At 48.3% G+C, this 26,898-nt stretch overlaps 1 protein-coding gene across 1 annotated transcript in view; it reads left to right on the plus strand.

Annotated features, from left to right (window-relative positions):
• The window catches only part of LOC106582373 (pleckstrin homology domain-containing family M member 3-like), a 79,203-nt gene that overhangs the window by 10,408 nt on the left and 41,897 nt on the right, over positions 1-26,898 (plus strand). The window contains 6 exon segments of the mRNA XM_045704396.1: positions 7,455-7,701; positions 7,947-8,320; positions 8,323-8,364; positions 8,367-8,684; positions 26,049-26,194; positions 26,393-26,581. Coding sequence (XP_045560352.1) covers positions 7,455-7,701; positions 7,947-8,320; positions 8,323-8,364; positions 8,367-8,684; positions 26,049-26,194; positions 26,393-26,581 — 1,316 coding nt within the window.

Here is a 26,898-nt window from a genome sequence, read left to right on the forward strand (position 1 = left end):
TTTCAATAAGCATTTTTCTATGGCTGGCCATGCTTTCCACCTGGCTACCCCTACCCTGGTCAACAGCACTGCACCCCCCACAGCAACTCAACCAAGCCTCCCCCATTTCTCTTTCTCCCAAATCCAGATAGCTGATGTTCTGAAAGAGTTGCAAAATCTGGACCCCTACAAATCAGCCAGGCTAGACAATCTGGACCCTCTCTTTCTAAAATTATCTGCCGAAAATGTTGCAACCCCTATTACTAGCATGTTCAACCTCTCTTTCGTATCGTCTGAGATTCCCAAAGATTGGAAATCAGCCGCGGTCGTCCCTCTCTTCAAAGGGGGAGACACTCTAGACCCAAACTGCTACAGACCCATATCTATCCTACCCTGCCTTTCTAAGGACTTCGAAAGCCAAGTTAACAAACAGATTACCGACCATTTCGAATCCCACCATACCTTCTCCGCTATGCAATCTGGTTTCAGAGCTGGTCATGGGTGCACCCCAGCCATGCTCAAGGTCCTAAACGATATCATAACCGCCATCGATAAGAGACAGTACTGTGCAGCCGTATTCATCGTCCTGGCCAAGGCTTTCAACTCTGTCAATCACCATATTCTTATCGGCAGACTCAACAGCCTTGGTTTCTCAAATGATTGCCTCGCCTGGTTCACCAACTACTTCTCTGATAGAGTTCAGTGTGTCAAATCGGAGGGCCTGTTGTCCGGACCTCTGGCAGTCTCTATGTGGTGCCACAGGGTTCAATTCTCGGTCTGACTCTCTTCTCTGTGTACATCAGTGATGTCGCTCTTGCTGCTGGTGATTCTCTGATCCACCTCTACGCAGACGACACCATTCTGTATACTTCTGGTCCTTCTTTGGACACTGTGTTATCTAACCTCCAGACGAGCCTCAATGCCATACAACTCTCCTTCCGTGGCCTCCAACTGCTCTTAAATACAAGTAAAACTAAATGCATGCTCTTCAACCGATCGCTGCCCGCACCTGCCCGCCCGTCCAGCATCACTACTCTGGACGGTTCTGACTTAGAATAAGTGGACAACTACAAATACCTAGGTGTCTGGTTAGACTGTAAACTCTCCTTCCAGACTCACTTTAAGCATCTCCAATCCAAAATTAAATCTAGAATCGGCTTCCTATTTCGCAACAAAGCATCCTTTACTCATGCTGCCAAACATACCCTCGTAAAACTGACCATCCTACCGATCCTCGACTTCGGCGATGTCATTTACAAAATAGCCTCCAACACTCCACTCAACAAATTGGATGCAGTCTATCACAGTACCATCCGTTTTGTCACCAAAGCCCCATATACTACCCACCACTGCGACCTGTACGCTCTCATTGGCTGGCCCTCGCTTCATACTCGTCGCCAAACCCACTGGCTCCAGGTCATCTACAAGGCTTTGCTAGGTAAAGCCCCGCCTTATCTCAGCTCACTGGTCACCATAGTAGCACCCACCCGTAGCACACGCTCCATCAGGTATATCTCACTGGTCACCCCCAAAGCCAATTCCTATTTTGTCCACCTTTTCTTCCAGTTCTCTGCTGCCAATGACTGGAACGAACTGCAAAAATCACTGAAGCTGGAGACACATATCTCCCTCATTAGCTTTAAGCACCAGCTGTCAGAGCAGCTCACAGATCACTGTACCTGTACATAGCCCATCTGTAAATAGCCCATCCAACTACCTCATCCCCATACTGTGTTCATTTATTTATCTTGCTCCTTTGCACCCCAGTATCTCTACTTGCACATTCATCTTCTGCACATCTACCATTCCAGTGTTTAATTGCGATTTTGTAATTACTTCACCACCATGGCCTATTTATTGCCTTACCTCCCTTATCTTACCTCATTTGCACACACTGTATATAGATTTTTTTCTACTGTATTATTGACTGTATGTTTGTTTATTCCATGTGTAACTCTGTGTTGTTGTATCTGTCGAACTACTTTGCTTTATCTTGACTGGGTTGCAGTTGTAAAGAACTTGTTCTCAACTAGCCTACCTGGTTAAATAAAGGTGAAATAAATGTTTTTATAAAAATAAAACGGAGTTGTTATTTTACCTGAGATGCACAAGGTCCTCTACTCCGCAAATTAATCCACACATAAAACGGTCCACAGAATCGTTTCTAGTCATCCCTCCTCCTTCCAGGCTTTTTCATCTTTGAACTTATATGGTAATTGGCATCTAAACTTTCATAGTATTACCATGACGACTGGCAACACAGTTCGTCTTTCAATCACCCGCGTGGGTAAAACCAATGAGGAGATGGCACGTGGGTACCTGCTTCTATAAACCAATGAGGAGATCGGGAGGCAGGACTTGCACCGTGATCTGCGTCAGAAATTGAAAGGACTTATTTTTTAGCCCTTGGCAACGCAGACGCTTGCGAGCAGTGTTTGTGCAATAATTGAATAACATGGATTTCTACACACTAGGGGTGTAGTCATGGTATTGTGCGCGAGCGTTGCAAAATAAATTTAGAAATCCATGTTATTCAATTATTGCACCCACACTGCTCGCGAGCGTCTGCGATGCCAAGGGCTAAAATAGAAGTCCTTTCTATATCTGACGCAGATCGCGTTGCAAGTCCTGCCTCTCCCGTCTCCTCATTGGTTTATAGAAGCAGGTACCCATGTGCTATCTCCTCATTGGTTATACCCACGTGGGTGACTGAAAGATGAACGAGGTCAGTGGCGGTAAAAGGTAGCTGCTTCCCGGCTGAAACAGTTCGGAAGAGTTCGTGCATATATTATGATGACATTGTGTGACGTTTTTGTTCATTTTGGACTTCGATGAGGGTTGTTCGGGCACACAATGTTTTCTAGAGGCAATTTCGGAGCCAAACTCTACTCCCCTTCGTCGGTGATTGGTCAACAGTAGGGATTCTTCCATCGTCTTTTTTTGTCATTCAACGAGGGACGACTCGTTTTCATGCACATTTTTCATTGAGAAATACTGTACCAAACATCTTACTTAGATGTAAAATTCCGCGACTAAGATCTCCTATGCAAAAATGTCTGACTTTTGAGGAAGCTTATACTGGCTACGGCGTCTCAAAATGGACAAACAGTACTATTGCTGCTTTTTTTTCTCGTTTTCCATGCAAAGGTCTTTTAAGGGAGTATGCGAGCACACTCGTTCGGTTCACCTAGCCGAGTTGGGCTAGCAGCCAGCTGAACTGAAGCATGCTGACGCCTTTAGTGGGATTACATCTCTGGGTGGACTGATATCCTAGTTCTGCATTTTGACAGCAGGGTTGAGGCAATTGGGCCTGAGGCTGTGTGGCGTAACGTTAGCTTGTTTATGTCTCACAGCGTTACCGGAGCATGATGTCACGACACACGGCGGAGGTGTAATTGAACAGAGCCGCACGCATGCACACACACACTGACACACTAATTCTGCTCCAAACTCCCCTGAGCGTGTCGACTGCCGATCGGAGGCTGAATCCCAATTGAGTTTCCACTGCATCTACATATTTATTAGTCCCTAAAGAGAGTTTAGTTTAGCATGCAAGTGTAAAACTCAGTGACACCTTGTCTGTCAATGATTTTGTGCAGTAAGATGGATGGGACACAGCATTCTCCCCAGGATTTCTTTTAACAAGGTGGTGCTGCTGAGTACGCTGGAGGGGGGGAGTCCCAGAGGGGTGGTGTAACACCTCTAACAGCCTTATATGATAACAAATAAAGAAAAATTCCCAAAATTATTTGGGGAGAACCCTGGGACACACCCCCGCCCTTCTTTACCTCCGTTATTAAAAAAGCAGGAAGGAAAGGGAACTAGAGGGAGAAGGGGACCGTTGTCCATTTAACCAGATTTAGCCATGTTTTTATAAGCGTTTTAAAAATATATTAGGCTAGTTCATCTAGTGAAGCTATTAAGCTATCACTAGGGGACAAGGCACCATTGTAAGTTGAGTATAATATGAAGTGACGGCTCAGACGCCAACAACGAGTTCATAAGATGTCCTCTCCTCACCTGCCTCTGGGCCAGACTATTCACATCACGTTAATGTTAAGACCCTGTGACGTTTCAGCAACGCTATCGCATCAGGTGGCCAGGACAGGCCAGGACAGCCAGTTCAATTCAGTGGAGGTGTAGGACATTGTAGGGCTAGACCGCTGCTGGTTGACCAAGCCCAGCAAAGCAGAGCAAAGCGCAGACTGCTAATTGAGTCATGTCCGTGTGCCTTGCTTCCTCTGTAGCGTGAAATGAACAGTGACCTGCTCCGCACCCACATGCTCACGGGAGCCTTTGAAGCCCAGGGGGACAGGCGAGCCCCCTAGCACCCCCCACCGTCGCCTGAGTGGCTCCTGAAAGCCAAAGCACAGCGGTCCGGCCGTCTGGTCGTCTGCCCTGGGCTTTGCTCTTGGCATCTGCTCCTCTCACCCTGACAAACTTAGACAAATTAGCCCACAACCTCAATTGCCATCGGCCTCGATTGATGGCGTTGAAGGGAGGAGGTTGGGTCAGACAGACAGCCCCCTGAAGGGGAGTAACAGTGGTTAGTAACAGTAAATGCTGCTACACACTTCATGTAGACAGAGCGTCGTATACGATCCCATTCCAAAATTTGAGCCACACAAAAGTATGTAGAACTATGTGTGAAAACGACTTTCCGTCGCTGCGTTTGTGTGAAGTGTGTAGCGGCCCTAACAGTGAAGCTTAGCACAGGGATGCACTGAAATGAACTGTCTTAATCCCTGCCAATTGGTTATCAGGTATTATCATTGATTGGTCAAGGACTACACACACCTGTTAACCCGGGTGTAACTAGGTTTCTGATAAGGATAAGGACGAACACAAGTATACTTTGCAACCCTCAAGGCCTAGAGTTGTTCCCTTGACATGATATTCTGGGCCTAGAGTTGTGTTCCCCTAATATGATATCCGAGGCCTAGAGTTGTGTTCCCCTGATATGATATTCTGGGCCTAGAGTTGTGTTCCCCTCCTCTAAATGATATACATACATACATACATACATACATACATACATACATACATACAGTACCAGTCAAACGTTTGGACACACCTCATTCCACTTTATTCTACTTTGTAGAATACTAGTGAAGACATCAAAACTATGAAATACCACTAATGGAATCATGTATTAACCAAAAAAGTGTTAAACAAATCAATATATTTTATATTTGAGATTCTTCAAACTAGCCACCCTTTGCCTTGATGACATTTTTGGACACTCTTGGCATTCTCTCAACCAGCTTCAACTGGAATGCTTTTCCAACAGTCTTATGTGTTATTTCATAGTTTTGATGTCTTCACTATTATTCTACAATGTAGAAAACAGTAAAAATAAAGAAATTAGTAGGTACAGTTGAAGTCGGAAGTTTACATACACCTTAGCCAAAAACATTTAAACTCAGTTTTAGTAGAGTGATTTTATTTCAGCTTTTATTTCTTTCATCACATTCCTAGTGGGTCAGAAGTTTACATACACTCAATTAGTATTTGGTAGCATTGCCTTTAAATTGTTTAACTTGGGTCAAACATTTCGGGTAGCCTTCAACAAGCTTCCTACAATAAGTTGGGTGAATTTTGGCCCATTCCTCCTGACAGAGCTGGTGTAACTGAGTCAGGTTTGTAGGGCTCCTTGCTCGCACAGGCTTTTTCAGTTCTGCCAACAAATTGTCAATAGGATTGAGGTCAGGGCTTTGTGATGGCTTTGTGATGGCCACTCCAATACTTTGTTGGCCTTAAGCCATCTTGCCACAACTTTGGAAGTATGCTTGGGGTTATTGTCCATTTGGAAGACCCATTTGCGACCAAGCTTTAACTTCCTGACTGATGTCTTGAGATGCTGCTTCAATATATCCACATCATTTTCCGTCCTCATGATGCCATCTATTTTGTGAAGTGCACCAGTCCCTCCTGCAGCAAAGCACCCCCACAACATGATGCTGCCACCCCCGTGCTTCATGGTTGTGATGGTGTTCTCTGGCTTGCAAGCCTCCCTCTTTTTACTCTAAATATAACGATGGTCATTATGGCCAAACAGTTATATTTTTGTTTCATCAGACCAGAGGACATTTCTCCAAAAAGTACGATCTTTGTCTCTATGTGCAGTTGCAAACCGTAGTCTGGCTTTTTTGTGGCGGTTTTGGAGCAGTGGCTTCTTCCTTGCTGAGTGGCCTTTCAGGTTATGTCGATATAGGACTCGTTTTACTGTGGATATAGATACCTTTGTACCCGTTTCCTCCAGCATTTTCACAAGGTCCTTTGCTGTTGTTCTGGAAGTGATTTGCACTTTTCGCACCAAAGTACGTTCATCACTAGGAGACAGAATGCGTCTCCTTCCTGAGCAGTATGGCGTCTGCGTGGTCCCATGGTGTTTATACTTGTGTACTACAGTTTGTACAGATGAACGTGGTACGTTCAGGCGTTTGGAAATGGCTCCCAAGGATGAACCAGACTTGTGGAGGTGTTAAAAAACAAATTCTGAGGTCTTTGCTGATTTCTTCTGATTTTCCCATGATGTCAAGCAGAGGCACTGAGTTTGTAGGTAGGCCTTGAAATACATCCACGGGTACACCTCCAATTGACTCAAATGATGTCAATTAGCCTATCAGAAGCTTCTAAAGCCATGACATAATTTTCTGGAATTTTCCAAGATGTTTAAAGGCACAGTCAACTTAGTGTATGTAAACTTCTGACCCAATGGAATTGTGATTAAGTGAAATAATCTGTCTGGAAACAATTGTTGGAAAAATGACTTGTCATGCACAAAGTAGATATCCTAACCGACATGCCAAAACTATAGTTTGTTAACAAGAATTTTGTGCAGTGGTTGAAAAACGAGTTTTAATGACTCCAACCTAATTCAACTGTATGTCCAAACTTTTGGCTGGTACTGTATATAAACGTGCTATCAGATTTGTGGCCCTCAAATGGGTGGAATTGCATAGTAGGCTTATTCTTTTTGTGTGAAAAAGCTGGCTGAGCAAGCTGAACCTGAATAGGCTAGACAGTTCCAAGTTTGTCCCTGCTCTTGGTGATGTGTTGCATTTGATTTGTGTTTTTTAATAAGCGGGGAATTCTATGTTTTGAAGATGTGACTTTAATGAGTGGAGAATTAATGTCCTATGTGGTATATTAGCTAAGAGAACACTGTTGAGTGCTGACTGACAAACGGAGGACAAGGTTATTGATCCAATGAGCAGATAATAAGATGAAATTGCTGCAGAGTGGTAGTAGTGTGTGGGGCCATTTGAATGGACTGCCCCCCCCCCCGTCTAGTCTCTGTTATTTTATCCACCCAGTTGGCTTCTACTTGTAACCTGTTCCAGTAGGCTATATGTTATTAAATATAAGTCAGGCCTAATAAATGTATTCCTATAGACGATGTGTTTAGTTAGTATATTAAATAGTGTCTTCCGCAGATGATCTTTTTGCTGAATATACTGTGTTTTTTGCAGGCTGTAAGGACAGCAGCAGCAGCGGCAGTGTGGTGAAACAGGGTTCCCTGGAGCATCGTGAGGGTCAGAAGGGTCGTTGGCGCGTCTGTCATGTAGAGCTTACCCCGTGTGAGCTGCGCGTCTACAGCCTGGACAGCAGCGGTAACTGGCAGCTCTGCACTGCCTACTCCCTGTCCCACTGCCAGGGGGTCACCCAGCCCCAGCCGCCCCAGGACGGGCGAGTCCTCCAGGCCCTCTTCTTCAACAGGTAAAGGAAGAAAACCATGATTCTCAACTCTTATCCTCTTGCCAGGTCTCCCTTGTTAAAGAAGTCTTCTGACCTCAACAGGACTTCCTGGATAAATATAAATTTAATGTTTATGTCAATCACATAAACATGAAAAAAATGGCCTGCACTCACTTGAAAATAAGTTGTAATTGAAGCTTTGTTGCAATGTTCTTTCTCTCATAGCAACGGGTTAAAAGATCACTCACTGACCTCTTCTTCAACAGCTCCACCCGCCTGCAGTTACGTGCCGCCTGCCAGTGGGAGGCGCTAGACTGGAGGAGGCTGATCTGGGCGAAAGTACTGGCTGCCCAGCCCGCCCACAAAAATGCAGAGTCGCTTCCAGCCTTATCCCTGTCGTCATCCGTTACCTCTGGAGGTCTCGACACCAGACCAGATCCCCGTGGTCCTGCTGAGGCTGCCCTGACCCCTGGTTGCTCCCATCTCCTCCCAGCCCGGCACACGGCCCTGCCCCTGTTCACCCAGTGCTGTACGGATGTCCTCAAGACTGGGCTCCTCCACCAGCTGACTGACCAGAACAACTGGAGGGCCTTCACCTTCGTACTGAATCGCTCCACGCTGCAGGCCTTTCCCGCCGGGGGCCCGTGTCCGAGCCCATCCTCCACTACCCGCTGGCCTCCTGCCTGGCTGCTTCCAAGGCGTCTTCCCCAGCGAGGTGCTCCGTCTGCAGGCTGAGAGCCAACTCAAGGCCCAGGACTGGATGGAGGCCCTGCGGACAGCCGTGGCGGCCCAGAGGCCCCAGGGTGAGGAGGGACAGGGTTCCGGCCAGGCCCAGCTGGGTGCAGTGTCGACGGGGATTCTGCTGAGGACCAAGCCCTCCAGGGAGAGGAGGCAGAGGGACACCCAGAGGGCCAAGAGACAGTCAGTCACCACCAGCTTCCTCAGTATCCTCACCTGCCTGGCTGTGGAGAAGGGCCTGACCACCCAGAGCTTCCGGTGTGCAGGTAGAGACCTCCACCTCTTACCAACCACACACACACAGTGCTAAAGTGACACATTCTTCACTAGAAGAATATCTTGTCATCACACCCCACGTACTGGTTCACCTACATATCTCTGTTTATGGAAAGATCCATGCCAAATGGCTACCCGGACTATTTGGTGTGTGTGTGTGTGTGTGTGTGTGTGTGTGTGTGTGTGTGTGTGTGTGTGTGTGTGTGTGTGTGTGTGTGTGTGTGTGTGTGTGTGTGTCCCAACCCCTCTTTTACGCTGCTGTTACTCAATGTTTATCATCTATGCATAGTCACTTTAACTATATCTACATATTAGCCCAACTAACCGGTGCCTGTATAGCCTCTCTACTGTATATAGCCTTGCTACTGTTATAGCCTCTCTGCTGTATAATTGGCTTGCTACTGTATATAGCCTCGCTACTGTATATAGCCTCGCTACTGTATATAGCATCGCTACTGTATATAGCCTTGCTACTGTTATAGCCTCTACTGTATGTAGCCTCTCTACTGTATGTAGCCTCTCTACTGTTATACTCTCTCTACTGTTATACTCTCTCTACTGTATATAGCCTCTCTACTGTATATAGCCTCACTACTGTATGTCGCCTCGCTACTGTATATAGCCTCGCTACTGTATATAGCCTCTCTACTGTATGTAGCCTCGCTACTGTATGTAGCCTCGCTACTGTATATAGCCTCGCTACTGTATGTAGCCTCGCTACTGTATATAGCCTCTCTACTGTATATAGCCTCACTACTGTATGTAGCCTCGCTACTGTAAATAGCCTCGCTACTGTATATAGCCTCGCTACTGTATATAGTCTCTACTGTATATAGCCTCTCTACTGTATATAGCCTCGCTACTGTATGTAGCCTCGCTACTGTATATAGCCTCGCTACCTCGCTACTGTATATAGCCTCGCTACTGTATATAGCCTCGCTACTGTATATAGCCTCTCTACTGTATATAGCCTCTCTCCTGTTATACTCTCTCTACTGTATATAGCCTCGCTGCTGTTATTTTCACTGTCTTTTTACTGTTGTTTTTATATTTTTACTTATCCATTGTTCACCTACTACGTGTTCTTTACTTAAAAATTGCATTGTTGGTTAGGGCCTGTAAGTAAGCATTTCACTGTAAGGTCTACACCTATTTTATTCAGCGCACGTGACAAATAAACTTTGATTTGATTTTTACAACATAATCCATCAAAACCATGGCTAAATATTGACCCAAGGGGTAACTAATGTCATTAGTCAAATATCTACTGATATACACAAAAGTTTGTGGACACCCCTTCAAATTAGTGATTTCGGCTACATCCGTTGCGTAAAAGGTGTATAAAATTGAGCACACAGCCATGCAATCTCTATAGACAAACAATGGCAGTAGAATGGCCTTTCTGAAGAGCTCAGTGACTTTCAATGTGGCACTGTCATAGGATTCCTTTCCAACAAGTCAGTTTGTCAAATTTCTGCCCTGCTAGAGCTGTCCAGTCAACTGTAAGTGCTGTTATTGAGAAGTGGAAACGTCTAGGATCAACAACTGCTCAGCTGCAAAGTGGTAGGCTACACAAGGCCATAGAATGGGACCACTGAGTGCTGAAGCACGTAGCACGTAAAAATCATTTGTCCTCGTTTGCAACACTCACTACCGAGTTCCAAACTGCCTCTGGAAGCAACGTCAGCACAAGAACTGTTCGTCAGGAGCTTCATGAAATGGGTTTCCATGGCCGAGCAGCCGCACACAAGCCTAAGATCACCATGCGCAATGCCACGCGTCGGGTGGAGCGGTGTAAAGCTCGCCGCCATTTGATTCAGGAGCAGTGGAAACGCATTCTCTGGAGTGATGAATCACGCTTCACTATCTGGCAGTCTGACAGACAACTCTGGGTTTGGCGGATGCCAGGAGAACGTTACCTGCCCAAATGCATAGTGCCGACTGTAAAGTTCGGTGAAGGAGGAATAATGGTTCGGGCTAGGCCCATTGTAAGATGGCGCCAGAGAAGAAGGCAGACGTTTTACCTGTCCCCAACCGATTGTGTTTTTTTTCTTTGTTTATTTGCGTTGTTTGTAACTTCTATTTTTTTACTTATTTTGTACATAATGTTGCCGCTACCGTCTCTTATGACCAAAAATAACTTCTGGACATCAGGATTGCGATTAGTCACCATGGACTGGCAGAATCCTTTTTTTCCTTTAACGAGTCTGACGAGGCCGACGCGAACGATATACTGCTTTCTCGGGAACAGGCCCAGATCCTCGTGATTTGCGTGAAGAGGAGGCAGGGAAAAAGGAGCCAGAGGGCGGGCTGCCTTCTGAGAATTTGTAGGTGATCGAATAAATCCCCACTTCCTTCCATTCTGCTAGCAAACGTGAAATCTTTTAACAATAAAACAGATGACCTACGCGGAAGATTAAACTACCAACGGGACATTAAAAACTGTAATATCTTATGCTTCACGGAGACGTGGCTGAACGACGACACTATCAACATACAGCTGGCTGATTTATACGCTGCACCGGCAGGATCGAATAGCGGCGTCTGGTAAGACAAGGGGCGGCGGACTATGTATTTTTGTAAATAACAGCTGGTGCACGATATCTAAGGAAGTCTCGAGATATTGCTCGCCTGAGGTAGAGTATCTCATGATAAACTGTAGACCACACTACCTACCTAGTTTTCATCTGTATTTTTCGTAGCTGTTTACATACCACCACAGTCAGAGGCTGGCACTAAGACTGCATTGAATGAGCTGTGTTCCGCCATAAGCAAACAAGAAAACGCTCACCCAGAGGCGGCGCTCCTAGTAGCCGGGAACTTTAATGCAGGGAAACTTAAATCCGTTTTACCAAATTTCTATCAGCAAGTTAATTGTGCAACAAGAGGAGAAAAAAAACTCTGGACCACCTTTACTCCACACACAGAGATGCATACAAAGCTCTCCCTCACCCTCCATTTGGCAAATCTGACTATAATTCTATCCTCCTGATTCCTGCTGACAAGCAAAAATGAAGCAGGAAGCACCAGTAACTAGATCAATAAAAAAGTGGTCAGATGAAGCAGATGCTAAGCTACAGGACTGTTTTGCTAGCACAGACTGGAATATGTTCTGGGATTCCTCCGATGGCATTGAGGAGTACACCACATCAGTCATTGGCTTCATAAATAAGTGCATGGATGACGTCGTCCCCACAGTGACCGTACGTACATACCCCAACCAAAAGCCATGGATTACAGGCAACACTGAGCTAAAGGCTCGACCTGCCGCTTTCAAGGAGCGGACTCTAACCTGGAAGCTTATACGAAATCCCGCTATGCCCACCGACGAACCATCGAACAGGCAAAGCTTCAATACAGGACTAAGATCAAATCCTACTTCACCGGCTCTAACGCTCATCTGATGTGGCAGGGCTAGCTAACCATTACAGACTACAAAGGGAAGCACAGCTGAGAGCTGCCCAGTGACACGAGCCTACCAGATGAACTTAACTACTTCTATGCTCGCTTCGAGGCAAATATCACTGAAACATGCATGAGAGCACCAGCTGTTCTGGAAGACTGTGTGATCACGCTCTCCGCAGCCGATGTGAGTAAGACCTTTAAACAAGTCAACATTCACAAGGCGGCAGGGCCAGACTGATTACCAGGACGTGTACTGTGAGCATGCACTGACCAACTGGCAAGTGTCTCCACTGATGTTTTCAGCCTCTCCCAGTCCGAGTCTGTAATACCAACTTGTTTTAAGCAGACCACCATAGTGCCTGTGCCCAAGACCACTAAGGTAACCTGCCTAAACGACTACCGACCCGTAGCACTCACGCCTGTAGCCATGAAGTGCTTCAAAAGGCTGGCCATGGCTCACATCAACACCATTATCCCAGAAACCCTAGACCCACTCCAATTTGCATACCACCCCAACAGATCCACAGATGATGCAATCTCCATTGCACTCTACAGTGCCCTTTCCCACCTGGACAAAAGGAACACCTATGTGAGAATGCTATTCATTGACTACAGCTCAGCGTTCAACACCATAGTGCCCTCAAAGCTCATCAATAAGCTAAGGGCCCTAGGACTAAACACCACCTTCTGCAACTGGATCCTGGACTTCCTGATGGGCAGCCCCAGGTGGTAAGGGTAGGTAACAACACATCCACCACGCTGATCCTCAACACTGGGGCCCCTCAGGGGTGCGTGCTCAGTCCCCTCCTGTACTCTCTCTTCACTCATGACTGCATGACTCCAACACCATCATTAAGTTTGCTGATGAAACAACAGTGGTAGGCCTGATCACCGACAACGACGAGACAGCTTATAGGGAGGAGGTCAGAGACCTGGGCATGTGGTGTCAGGACAACAACCTCTCCCGTAACGTGATTAAGACAAAAGAGATTGTGGACTACAGGAAAAAGAGGACCGAGCATGCCCCCATTCTCATCGACAGGGCTGCAGTGAAGCAGGTTGAGAGCTTCAAGTTCCTTGGTGTCCACATCACCAACAAACTAAAATGGTCCAAACACACCAAGACAGTTGTGAAGAGAGCACGACAAAACCTATTCCCCCTCAGGAGACTGAAAAGATTTGGCATGGGTCCTCAGATCTTCAAAAGGTTCTACAGCTGCACCAATCATCCCCAGCTAACAATTGGCTCATTCATCCCCCCTCCTCTCCCCTGTAACTATTCCCCAGGTCGTTGCTGTAAATGAGAATGTGTTCTCCATCAACCTACCTGGTAAAATAAGGGTTAAACGCTACAGCATTCTAGACGATTCTGTGCTTCCAACTTTTTGGCAACAGTTTGTGGAAGGCCTTTTTCTGTTTCAGCATGACAATGCCCCCGTGCACAAAGCGAGGTCCATACAGAAATGGTTTGTGGAGATTGTTGTAGAAGAACTTTACTGGCCTGCACAAAGCCCTGACCTCAACCCCATCGAACACCTTTGGGATGAATTGGAACGCCGACTACAAGCCAGGCCTAATCGCCCAACATCAGAGCCCTAACGCTCTCACTAACGCTCCTGTGGCTGAATGGAAGCAAGTCCCTGCAGCAATGTTCCAACATCTAGTGGAAAGCCTTCCCAGAAGAGTGGATGGAGGCTGTTATAGCAGCAAAGGGGGGGTCCCACTATTAATGCCCATGAATGAGATGTTTGATGAGCAGGTGTCCACATACTTATGTTCACCAACCGAAAGGTTAATAGTGGTCTGAAAACATGTCCTGAGGTTTGTATATGTTTTTCTTCATTTATTTAACCTTTATTTAACTAGGCAAGTCAGTTAAGAACAAATTCTTATTTACAATGAAGGCCGAACCTGGACGACGCTGGGCCAAATGTGCGCCGCCCTATGTTACTCCCAATCACGGCCGGTTGTGATACAGCCTGGAATCAAACCAGGGTCTGTAGTGATCCCTCTAGCACTGAGATACAGTGCCTTAGAATGCTTTACTGTGTTCAGTAGGCGTTCTTGTCATCTCTGTGTATAATTCAGTGGAGGTTAGGAGGTCAGCTGGCTAAGGACTGTCAGATGGTGCAATACAGGTCTTGTGTCTCTCAGTCCAATGTAAGTAGAACACACAAACAGCAATAAGCATAGGCCCTGTTGAAGAAGTCCAGTGTGACATTAGCCAATGGGGGCATAATATCCTAAACCCTATCAGAAGGACTCGTCCCTTATCCTCCTCGTCAACCTTGACCTTTGTGACATCTTAACCCCTTTGAGGTTACACAAGGAAGTGTGTGTTTGTGTGCAGCTTATCTATTCGTCAACCCACATTTCACCACGTTTAACGACGCCAACTTGAATGGCATGTCCTGAGTAAGACCAGTGTCCTTGAATCCTTCGCCGTTCCTCTTTCCCTCCAAACAAACAATCAAACAAACACAGACAAGTGGACAACTGCAGCTCTCCAAAGTAACAATTGATAGAACATCAGTTTTTTTGTCTGTAATTTATATGAACCTCAACCCAAATATAACCCCTTTTTAGTTTGTCTTCATTTTCCATGGTATTCCCCAGAGTCCCGTGCAGTGACAAGGCAGCTTTGTTGTGTTTAGCTTCAAAAGGGCGGCTGGGGGTCATGGTGTCTGGGTCTCTCTTTTGACCTCAGACCAGTCACCTGTTACTCTACTGGGGGTCACAGACCCCTCCCCAAAATGAACACCTTACACATACACACACACACACACATACATACTGGTCATTGTCTGGTGGTAGATGTTTTATTATTCACTATGGCCTGTCTGTAATATATGAGTTCCATTACTATGCAATTGAAATGCAATTACTCAAGTACTATCTATGTAAAAACATGTTATTACAATGTTGATACTAGTGTAAAGTACACAGTTATAAGAGCAACTTAATGTAAGTTGTAACCTAGAGATATAGCTACAGTTCATAATTCCCCCTAGAGATGTCCTACTCCCCACTATATCTGTTTGCGTCGTCAGCCTCTGGACCTTAACTGATATCTCACTACCAGATAGAGAGAGACTTCACAAGCTGACTGACAGACAGCTCAGTAAATGGAACCATGGCGGCGCTGCGTTTGGTCTCTCTGGGTGTGAAATGTGTGCTCACTAAAAGGGGATGAATGAGGTGTTTTCCTCCTCTTCTGTAACCAGTCCAGTCTGTAACCAGTCCTCTATTAATGCATCTGAAAGGTCCTCTGAACAAAGAGAGCGGGCACCTGACAATAATTGGCCCGCATAAAGCGCAGGGGGAAAAATCCCTTTTTAGAATCAAAGACAGGCACCCGGGCGGCCGGGATGCTGTGGTCAATGCGGAAGCTAATTGTTGGATTCAGGGGCTCTGTTCTGTTCGCTTTGGCTGCAGAGGTGTTTGAATGAGTCGTGTCGAGACCCAAGCTTAGAATAACAGCTGGATACAGCTTTTTCCATGCTCTGTTCACAAACCTCTTTTATTACGCTCTCTTTCTCTCCCCATTTATCCTTTTTCCTTTCTCTCTCGTTCATTCAAACTCGCTCGTCTCTCATGCTCTCACTGTGTTCACTGAACTCTCTACTCTCTCTCTCTGTCCCGCTCTTTCTCTCTCTCTTTCTCTCTCTCTTTCTCTCTTTCTCTGTTCCCTCTCTGTCCAACTCTCTCTGTCCCTGCCTGGCTCCTTGGTAGAGTGCCAATTTCCTTTTGACTGCTTGGTCTTGTCAGTCACTTATCTTAGGACAGAGAGTCAGGGGCCAGTCTGTTGTATTACACTTTAATCTCTTTCCCCTAAACAAATATCTCTGGCCACCAGGGCTCTCTTAGGGGGATTAGGGGGCGTGAGGACAGCAGGCAAAGGCAGGGAGAGAGTACGAGAGAGCTAGTGTAAGTTAGAGAGAGGGGGGGAAGCATAGAGGGGAAGTTACCATGGTGGGGTCTGCCGGAGGGGGAAGTTACCATGGTGGGGTCTGACGGAGGGGGAAGTTACCATTGTGGGGTCTGCCGGAGGGGCGGGGAGTTACCATTGTTGGGTCTGACGGAGGGGGGGAGTTACCATTGTTGGGTCTGACGGAGGGGGGAGTTACCATTGTTGGGTCTGACGGAGGGGGGAAGTTACCATTGTTGGGTCTGACGGAGGGGGGAAGTTACCATGGTGGGGTCTGACGGAGGGGGGAAGTTACCATGGTGGGGTCTGACGGAGGGGGGAGTTACCATTGTTGGGTCTGACGGAGGGGGAAGTTACCATGGTGGGGTCTGACGGAGGGGGAAGTTACCATTGTTGGGTCTGACGGAGGGGGAAGTTACCATTGTTGGGTCTGACGGAGGGGGAAGTTACCATTGTTGGGTCTGACGGAGGGGGAAGTTACCATTGTTGGGTCTGACGGAGGGGGGGAGTTACCATTGTTGGGTCTGACGGAGGGGGGGAGTTACCATGGTGGGGTCTGACGGAGGGGGAAGTTACCATGGTGGGGTCTGACGGAGGGGGGGGAGTTACCATTGTTGGGTCTGACGGAGGGGGGAAGTTACCATGGTGGGGTCTGACGGAGGGGGGAAGTTACCATTGTTGGGTCTGACGGAGGGGGGGAGTTACCATTGTTGGGTCTGACGGAGGGGGGGAGTTACCATTGTTGGGTCTGACGGAGGGGGAAGTTACCATTGTTGGGTCTGACGGAGGGGGAAGTTACCATTGTTGGGTCTGACGGAGGGGGGAAGTTACCATGGTGGGGTCTGACGGAGGGGGGGAGTTACCATTGTGGGGTCTGACGGAGGGGGGGGAAGTTACCATTGTGGGGTCTGATGGAGGGGGAAGTTACCATTGTGGGGTCTGACGGAGGGGGAACTTACCATGGTGGGGTCTGACAGAGGGGGGAAGTTACCATGGTGGGGTCTGACGGAGGGGGGAAGTTACCATGGTGGGGTCTGACGGAGGGGGAAGTTACCATGGTGGGGTCTGACGGAGGGGGGGGTTACCATTGTTGGGTCTGACGGAGGGGGAAGTTACCATGGTGGGGTCTGACGGAGGGGGAAGTTACCATGGTGGGGTCTGACGGAGGGGGGAAGTTACCATGGTGGGGTCTGACGGAGGGGGGAAGTTACCATGGTGGGGTCTGACGGAGGGGGGAAGTTACCATGGTGGGGTCTGACGGAGGGGGAAGTTACTATGGTGGGGTCTGACGGAGGGGGGGGTTACCATTGTTGGGTCTGACGGAGGGGGGAAGTTACCATGGTGGGGTCTGACGGAGGGGGAAGTTACCATGGTGGGGTCTGACGGAGGGGGAAGTTACCATTGTGGGGTCTGACGGAGGGGGAAGTTACCTTTGTGGGGTCTGACGGAGGGGGGAAGTTACCATTGTGGGGTCTGCCGGAGGGGGGAAGTTACCATTGTGGGGTCTGCCGGAGGGGGGGAAGTTACCATTGTGGGGTCTGCCGGAGGGGGGAAGTTACCATTGTGGGGTCTGCCGGAGGGGGGAAGTTACCATTGTGGGGTCTGACAGTGGGGGGAAGTTACCATTGTGGGGTCTGACGGAGGGGGGAAGTTAGCATTGTGGGGTCTGACGGAGGGGGGAAGTTAGCATTGTGGGGTCTGACAGAGGGGGGAAGTTACCATTGTGGGGTCTGACGGAGGGGGGAAGTTACCATTGTGGGGTCTGACGGAGGGGGGAAGTTACCATTGTGGGGTCTGACGGAGGGGGGAAGATACCATTGTGGGGTCTGACGGAGAGCACAATGTCCAGGGAGTGTAGGAGGGGGTTCAGGGGTCCCCATTACTATAGCTTTTGCCCCTCACTTCTCTGTCTATGTGGGGTCTGTGATTGAGCACCCTGTCCCTCTTCTATCCCCCCCACCGCCCAACACCCCCATGTCCCAATTTGTTACCCCCCCACAAAGGATGGATGGTGGATTGGACCCCCTCCTGTGCCTGTGTGAGGGGCTCTGGGGGGGAGCATGTGCACCCTCCTTTCACCTGGGCTCTGATGTCTCCTAATTACCCATCAGGCCTCAGCAACTTAGTGGACTAGGATTTTGTAGAAGAGGCCAGAGCACAATGGATAGTCCAACAAAAAAAACAATCTTGTGTTAATCTTCCTGTCTGCCTTCCCCCCTGCCCTGCCCTGTCCTTTTCCCTGATAGCTTCCTGTCTGCCTTCCCCCCCTGCCCTGCCCTGTCCTTTTCCCTGATAGCTTCCTGTCTGCCTTCCCCCCCTGCCCTGCCCTGACCTTTTCCCTGATAGCTTCCTGTCTGCCTTCCCCCCCCCCTGCCCTGTCCTTTTCCCTGATAGCTTCCTGTCTGCCTTCCCCCCCTGCCCTGCCCTGTCCTTTTCCCTGATAGCTTCCTGTCTGCCTTCCCCCCTGCCCTGTCCTTTTCCCTGATAGCTTCCTGTCTGCCTTCCCCCCTGCCCTGCCCTGACCTTTTCCCTGATAGCTTCCTGTCTGCCTTCCCCCCTGCCTTGCCCTGTCCTTTTCCCTGATAGCTTCCTGTCTGCCTTCCCCCCTGCCTTGCCCTGTCCTTTTCCCTGATAGCTTCCTGTCTGCCTTCCCCCCTGCCTTGCCCTGTCCTTTTCCCTGATAGCTTCCTGTCTGCCTTCCCCCCTGCCTTGCCCTGTCCTTTTCCCTGATAGCTTCCTGTCTGCCTTCCCCCCCTGCCTTGCCCTGTCCTTTTCCCTGATAGCTTCCTGTCTGCCTTCCCCCCCTGCCTTGCCCTGTCCTTTTCCCTGATAGCTTCCTGTCTGCCTTCCCCCCCTGCCTTGCCCTGTCCTTTTCCCTGATAGCTTCCTGTCTGCCTTCCCCCCCTGCCTTGCCCTGTCCTTTTCCCTGATAGCTTCCTGTCTGCCTTCCCCCCTGCCTTGCCCTGTCCTTTTCCCTGATAGCTTCCTGTCTGCCTCCCCCCCTGCCTTGCCCTGTCCTTTTCCCTGATAGCTTCCTGTCTGCCTTCCCCCCTGCCTTGCCCTGTCCTTTTCCCTGATAGCTTCCTGTCTGCCTTCCCCCCTGCCTTGCCCTGTCCTTTTCCCTGATAGCTTCCTGTCTGCCTTCCCCCCTGCCTTGCCCTGTCCTTTTCCCTGATAGCTTCCTGTCTGCCTTCCCCCCTGTCTTGCCCTGTCCTTTTCCCTGATAGCTTCCTGTCTGCCTTCCCCCCCTGCCTTGCCCTGTCCTTTTCCCTGATAGCTTCCTGTCTGCCTTCCCCCCTGCCTTGCCCTGTCCTTTTCCCTGATAGCTTCCTGTCTGCCTTCCCCCCCTGCCTTGCCCTGTCCTTTTCCCTGATAGCTTCCTGTCTGCCTTCCCCCCTGCCTTGCCCTGTCCTTTTCCCTGATAGCTTCCTGTCTGTCTTCCCCCCTGCCTTGCCCTGTCCTTTTCCCTGATAGCTTCCTGTCTGCCTTCCCCCCCTGCCTTGCCCTGTCCTTTTCCCTGATAGCTTCCTGTCTGCCTTCCCCCCCTGCCTTGCCCTGTCCTTTTCCCTGATAGCTTCCTGTCTGCCTTCCCCCCTGCCTTGCCCTGTCCTTTTCCCTGATAGCTTCCTGTCTGCCTTCCCCCCCCTGCCTTGCCCTGTCCTTTTCCCTGATAGCTTCTTGTCTGCCTTCCCCCCCTGCCTTGCCCTGTCCTTTTCCCTGATAGCTTCCTGTCTGCCTTCCCCCCCTGCCTTGCCCTGTCCTTTTCCCTGATAGCTTCCTGTCTGCCTTCCCCCCCTGCCTTGCCCTGTCCTTTTCCCTGATAGCTTCCTGTCTGCCTTCCCCCCCTGCCTTGCCCTGTCCTTTTCCCTGATAGCTTCTTGAACCTTCCCCCCCAAAAAGTGTTTGGCTAACTCAAAATGTCTACTGTTTCTCTCTCAGCTTTCTTCTTGACTGGAGAAAGAAATCAGAATATCATTGTTAGAGCAGCGGCCTGTCATGAGGAATTTTGGCCTGGCGTCTCAAAGCTACTTACATGAACCACAAACAACATTCTCAAAAATGTTCTGAGCCTGGCTGAACACATTCAGTGTATCAGTTCTTGATGAATATTGAACTTAAGACCTGTATGCATCTGGCCAGATGAATACTACTATTTGAATGCACTACAGTGAATTCGGAAAGTATTCAGACGACCTTGACTTATCCACATTTTCTTACGTTACAGCCTTATTCTAAAATGGATTAAGTAGTTTTTTCCCCTCATCAATCTCCACACAATACCCCATAATGACAAAGCAAAAAACAGTTTTAGACATTTTTGCAAATGTATTAAGAATAAAATATCACATTTACATAAGTATTCAGACCCTTTACTCAGTACTTTGCGGAAGCACCTTTGGCAGCGATTACAGCTTGGCACACCTGTATTTAGGGAGTTTCTCCCATTCTTCTCTGCAGATCCTCTCAAGCTATGTTAGGTTGGATGGGGAGCGTCGCTGCACAGAGATTTTCAGGTTTCTCCAGAGATGTTCAAGTCCGGGCTCTGGCTGGGCCACTCAAGGACATTCATAAACTTTTCCCGAAGCCACTCCTGTGTAGTCTTGGCTGTGTGCTTAGGGTCGTTGTCCTGTTGGAAGGTGAACCTTTGCCCCAGTCTGAGGTCCTGAGCACTCTGGAGCAGGTTTTCATCAAGGATCTCTCTGTACTTTGCTCCGTTCATCTTTCCCTTGATCCTGACTAGTCTCCCAGTCCCTGCCTCTGAAAAACATCCTCACAGCATGATGCTGTCACCACCATGCTTCACCGTAGGGATAGTGCCAGGTTTTCTCCAGACTTGACACTTGGCATTCAGGCCAAAGAGTTAAATCTTGGTTTCATCAGACCAAATAATCTTTTTTCTAATGTTCTGAGAGTCCTTTACTTGCCTTTGTGGCAAAGTTCAAGCGGGCTGTCATGTGCCTTTTACCAGGGAGTGGCTTCCGTCTGGCCACTTTACCATAAAGGTCTGATTGGTGGAGCGCTGCAGAGATGGTTATCCTTCTGGAAGGTTCTCCCATCTCCACAGAGGAACTCTGGAGCTCTGTCTTAGTGACCATAAGGTTGACCAAGGCCCTTCTCCCCTGATTTGCTCAGGTTGGCCAGGCGGCCAGCTCTAGGAAGAGTCTTAGTTGTTCCAAACTTCTTCCATTTAAGAATGATGGAGGCCACTGTGTTCTTGGGGACCTTCAATGCTGCAGAAATGCTTTGGTACCCTTCCCCAGATCTGTGCCTCAATACAATCCTGTCTCGGAGCTCTAGGGACAATTCCTTTGACCTCACGGCTTGGTTTTTGCTCTGACATGCACTGTCAACTGGACCTTTTCTGTAGACAGGTGTGTGCCTTTTTAAAATCATGTCCGATCAATTGAATTTACCACAGGTGGACTCCAATCAAGTTGTAGAAACATCTCAAGGATGATCAGTGGAAACAGGAAGCACCTGAGCTCAATTTCGAGTCTAATGGCAAAGGGTTTGAATACTTATGTAAGTAAAGTATTTCTGTTTTTAAGTTTGCAAACATTTCTGTAGATTTATGTGGAAAATGTCTTATTTAATCCTTTTAGAATAAGGTTATAACGTAACAAAATACTTTCGGAATGCGCTGTAGATTAGCTAATCTATACAATCATCTACACAGGTCTATATCTTGCTGGCCAGTCATGCAGGACTCACCATGAAAGACTGCCCTTCCACCCATGTGTTGTCTTCGTCAATATGTTTCAACTCAATAGAATGGCACCACATATGCATATGCGAGCCCCACCCCCATCCACGGCAAGTGATTGTTCACATCAAACCCATACTGAACCAGTATTTAATTAGCAATATTTATTCAGCTAATTACACATGGAGGAACACAGGGTTGTTCTTTTGTGGCCGGTGTTCGTTTGAAGCCTGAGACCCCCCAATACCACCTCTAGCCCTCTATGGGGTGCAGAATGTACCCCCAGGTTCCTCTTAAAGTTTGCTTGACCCTGGTCATTCAGCTTGTGTGGATTCACGGGGTCCGCAGAGGAGAGGGCTTTGTAGGGACAAGGAGGACAGGAGAACTGAGGAGAGGACTGCACTGTCCATACTCTCACTGTGTTCACTGCATTCTCTACTCTTCCGCTGTCTCTGTGCTTTTGTCTCTCTTTCTCTTTCTGTCTCTGTCTCTCTGTGTTTCTGTCTCTCTGTCTCTTTGCACACATTTTAATTTGAGTGTTGAATGAGACACATCAAAGAAGAGGCCTCTTGTCTTTGCCCCCTGTGCACACACACACACACACACACACACACACACACACACACACACACACACACACACACACACACACACACACACACACAGAGGTGTTAAAAGCGTGGCTGAGTGGGAGCCCCTTTCTGGGGACGACAGAGCAGAAAGACCCTCTAGCTGTGCGACTGGGGCACAGGGGCCACAGATTCACCATAGAAGGCAAGCCTGGGGGGCCTCAGTATTAGAATAGTGTTTCTGTTCTAATCTAGGTGGCCTCTCAAGTGGGAGCATGAGATGGGGGGGTCATGGTTTGATACCTCTTCTTCTTTCCCACTTCCCACACTGGTGGACACAGGATTTCCAAGAGGGCATGTTGTTCCCATGAGCACCACTGCTCTGTCCCTCTGCCCTCTACACTCTACCTTAGAAGGCTTGTAGAATGCACCCAGCTGTGTTCGTGAGCTGTGGTTCTTTGGGGAGGACATGTATCCATGATGTAGCTCCACATGCGTTTGGGATTATCATTTTTTTGTGCAAGGGTTTTTCTTGTTTGTTTTCTTTACTGACCGTATCAGTAGTGCTGTCCACAAGACCCAGCAGCTAGCTGGGTCACAGCGTTTGGCCACTGGCGCTGACCATCCTCTCCTCTCTGCTGGCTGGACATTCTCCCTGGAGGCCTTGGCATCCATCTCACTCTCACTAAGGGAATCCACATCGTCCGCATCATTAGTATAGGAGCCGCACCATCCAACACAAGTTACGGTCCAGATTTAGAGATGCTGGTCTATTTCAGAGAATATAGACCATACAGAAGCCAAGGTGTAGTTGTGTAAACGACGATGTTAGCGATTTGGTAACTTACCAATCATCAATAATTTCCGAGGAACCCTTTTGAGAAAAACCCCAATGGCTAAAGCCCATCCATCCGCTGTGAGATGAGTGGATGGGTAGCAGAGCAAGCTGGTTTCTGGGGGAGTGGATGTATTTATGGAGCAGGGGTGGTTAGTGTGGGTTTGTGCTGCGCTCCTACGCTGATGACAGGGCAGCATCGACATACGACACCCCGCTGCGTGGTCTGTGGTACGCTCTGCACTGCAGCCTCCAGGACACGTGTGTGTGTGTGTGTGTGTGTGTGTGTGTGTGTGTGTGTGTGTGTTTAGGCTCAGAGTTGGATGGTAGAGAGGGGACTAGAGTTGAGGGGGAAGACACCAACTCTGTCTTTTTATAGCTTGGGGTCCCTGCCCCAAAAACCTCAAGTTGACATTAGCTCCAGTGTGCCTGATGGTGGCTGGCTGGTGCATGGCTAGCTCCTAACCTCAGCCAGTGGCAGGACAGCCCCTGTATTTATGCCATATTGGTTTGGGTTTAGGAAGGCATAAGGAGGAGATGGTCTCTCTCTCCAAGAGAAACAGGGCCACAGCACATCAGTCCCTGCTTAGTAATTTATCATACTCATTTATAATGTGGCCTCTGTTATATTGCGTTGGGTTGAGTTCTAAGTTTTTCCCTCTGACCGAATAATAAAGTAGAAACTAATGGGCCTCAAAGTTTGTCCCCAGAGTCTGAGGGGACCTTAAGGAAGACATTATTCTAATTAAGATGTCGGCTGGGGAGGTTTTGTGGTTTATGTATTCTTTGAGGTCTGTAATGTTTTTTACATTGACTTCTCTTTTGTCCACAGTGGGGAATGGAAAACCAACTCCCAGATTCATTTTACACTTGGCCCTCCATTAAAAGTGCTAGGCTTCATCTGGGTCCAGGAATACTCTTGAACCGGCCCTGTATGTGTTTTAGTTTGTTTTCTCTCTGTATCCCTAGAGCAGTAGAGCCAGTCTCACTTCCTCTAGGTCTTCATTGACAGAGCTTCAACAACAGCCAATAGAAAGCCTCTGCAGAAAACAGAGACTTGTAATGTAGTTCACAAAAGTTCAATCAGGTAGGCTGATCTGAATGTTCAATCAGGTAGGCTGATCTGAATGTTCAGTCAGGGAGGCTGATCTGAATGTTCAATCAGGGAGGCTGATCTGAATGTTCAGTCAGGGAGGCTGATCTGAATGTTCAGTCAGGGAGGCTGATCTGAATGTTCAGTCAGGGAGGCTGATCTGAATGTTCAGTCAGGGAGGCTGATCTGAATGTTCAGTCAGGGAGGCTGATCTGAATGTTCAGTCAGGGAGGCTGATCTGAATGTTCAGTCAGGGAGGCTGATCTGAATGCTTGTTTAACTTCATCAAGCAGCATTACCTAATTCACTCTGTTTCCTGTTCTACGGTCGTAGTGGGAATGAATACAAACATATCATCATCAGCGTAGCATCTCGTTAATCTCCTCTTATTAGCCATCAGCTGAATGTCATTTACCTATTTACCTTTAGCCTATAAGCACGGCACAATAAAGCGCGTTTGCTTTTTAACCTATGGGCTCGCTCTTATTCTCGCAATTATCACTTTCCTGTCTCAACCAATTGGTGTAAATGTTGATGTATTTATATGTCAACTTGCCCATGTTCTCTCACTTCCTGTTTTTCAGCAACAGTCTTGGACAACCCTCCACCTCCTCACCACCACCAGCTATAATAACCTTAAGGCCCGTCGCTGGAACTCCTTTCCCCCAGCGGGGGGGTTTCGATGCCATCTGCCCAGCAAAGGGCTACCTGTCATCAGCATCTGGCTCCAAGGAGACGAGGCCATACCCCAAACTATTTCATCAAATTCCATATTGCATTCTGTCTCTGTTGTCCATTCAGTTAATTAAGCCTGTACTCGATTGAATAAGGTTCATTCTGAACCTCTCTCCAGTCCAGATCGGCTGTTTTGATAGCCGCTGTTGGTGTGTTATCCTCTGTTTTTTCTCTCCTCCGTCTCTTTCCTTCTTTCTCTCTATCCACGCCTGATCTCTTCCCCCTCTCGTCTCTGTGAAGTACAGAGGCAGGCGCTACGCTCCACCGAAAAAGACAAAGAGCGTGCAAGTCCGTATCCGTCTGCGCTCCTTCCCCCTCTCCCTCCATTACCTTCTCCATCTCCTTCTTCCCTTGTTCCTTTCTTCCTCCGTGGCGTCCTGGGCCCCGTCCCTCCCAGATCGTCCTGGGGATAAGGGACACCTGCCGTTGCCGCGGTCACCTGTTTGGGTTCTGAGCGTGGCCCGTGGCGTGGGCCCAGAGTGTTTGGGGGAGCGCAGACAGCAACAACAAAGAGACCAAGACAAAGCAGAGAGTTTTCAGAGGATAGCAGCACTACTGAAGGACATCAATAGAAGCCTAGGATCTTTCCTTTCTACTGTTTTCTAAGCGAGTTGAGCATTGAGTTCACCTCTTATTTTGACTACAGGGTGGAGTGGGGAAACCTTGTAATCTGTGCCTCAGCCTCAACTGGGTTGGAGGGATTCACTGAACAGGGGATGTTTTTGGAAGTCCTTGTAGTTCTAGATGTTGGTTTGCTTGGTTGCAAGTGGTTAGTGTGGCATTGAGAGAGAGGTACATATGAAGTCTTTCAGACTGGGACTCTAATCATTAACCATGGCAAATCTGTTTTTCTATCTCCTGACCTTTGACCTGTGGAGGTCAACAGCCCCTCAATCGTTGACCTGCATGGCTGTTGCAACGTGTAATAACAGCTAATAAATTAGGGACTTCATCACTCACCTTTTTGAATTGTAGATACAGAGAGTGTTTAGTGGTTTAGTTTATCTGTAGACCCATACACTCATTCAGATATGAGCACACACACACACTCCCTCACCCAGTATCTCCTCTCTATCTCTGTGCAGGGTGTCAGAAGCCAGTAGGGTTGTCGCGGGGCAAGGCCAAGGTGTGTTGCTACAGTGGCTGGTACTACTGCCAGAGCTGTCATCAAGACAACCTGTTCCTCATCCCTGCCCGCCTGCTGCACAACTGGGACACCAACAGACACAAGGTGAGAATGGTGATGTTCTCCACAAGTCATTTACCAGAGCGACTTATGTGTTCATATGCACTCGCACGCAACCTATTCACAAACCTACAGAAAAAGTCTGAAACACCCACTGAGTGGGACAGTTTTAGTTACGTATACTTCTGAAGTTAGGATTTGACCTTACACACAGCCCACCCCTCCTCTCCCTATTCTGTCCAGGTGTCCAAGCAGGCCAAGGAGTTCCTGGAGTTTGTTTACGAGGAGCCCCTGCTGGATGTGCAGCAGTTGAACCCGTGTCTGTATGAACACTGTGAGGGTCTGGCTGCAGTACTGCGCCTGAGACAGCAGCTCCAGTCACTCAGAGCATAACTGTTCAGCTGCCGCGCTGCCGTGGCCGAGGCTGTATGGGTATGAAGAGGCTGTATGGGTATGAAGTGTGAGGAGTGTAGGGTAGAAGAGGCTGTATGGGTATGACGTGTGAGGAGTGTAGGGTAGAAGAGGCTGTATGGGTATGAAGTGTGAGGGGAGTGTAGGGTAGAAGAGGCTGTATGGGTATGATGTGTGAGGAGTGTAGGGTAGAAGAGGCTGTATGGGTATGAAGTGTGAGGAGTGTAGGGTAGAAGAGGCTGTATGGGTATGACGTGTGAGGAGTGTAGGGTAGAAGGGGCTGTATGGGTATGAAGTGTGAGGACTGTAGGGTAGAAGAGGCTGTATGGGTATGAAGT

Source organism: Salmo salar, chromosome ssa21 (genome assembly GCF_905237065.1).
Source record: "Salmo salar chromosome ssa21, Ssal_v3.1, whole genome shotgun sequence".
NCBI classification, from domain to species: Eukaryota; Metazoa; Chordata; class Actinopteri; order Salmoniformes; family Salmonidae; genus Salmo; species Salmo salar.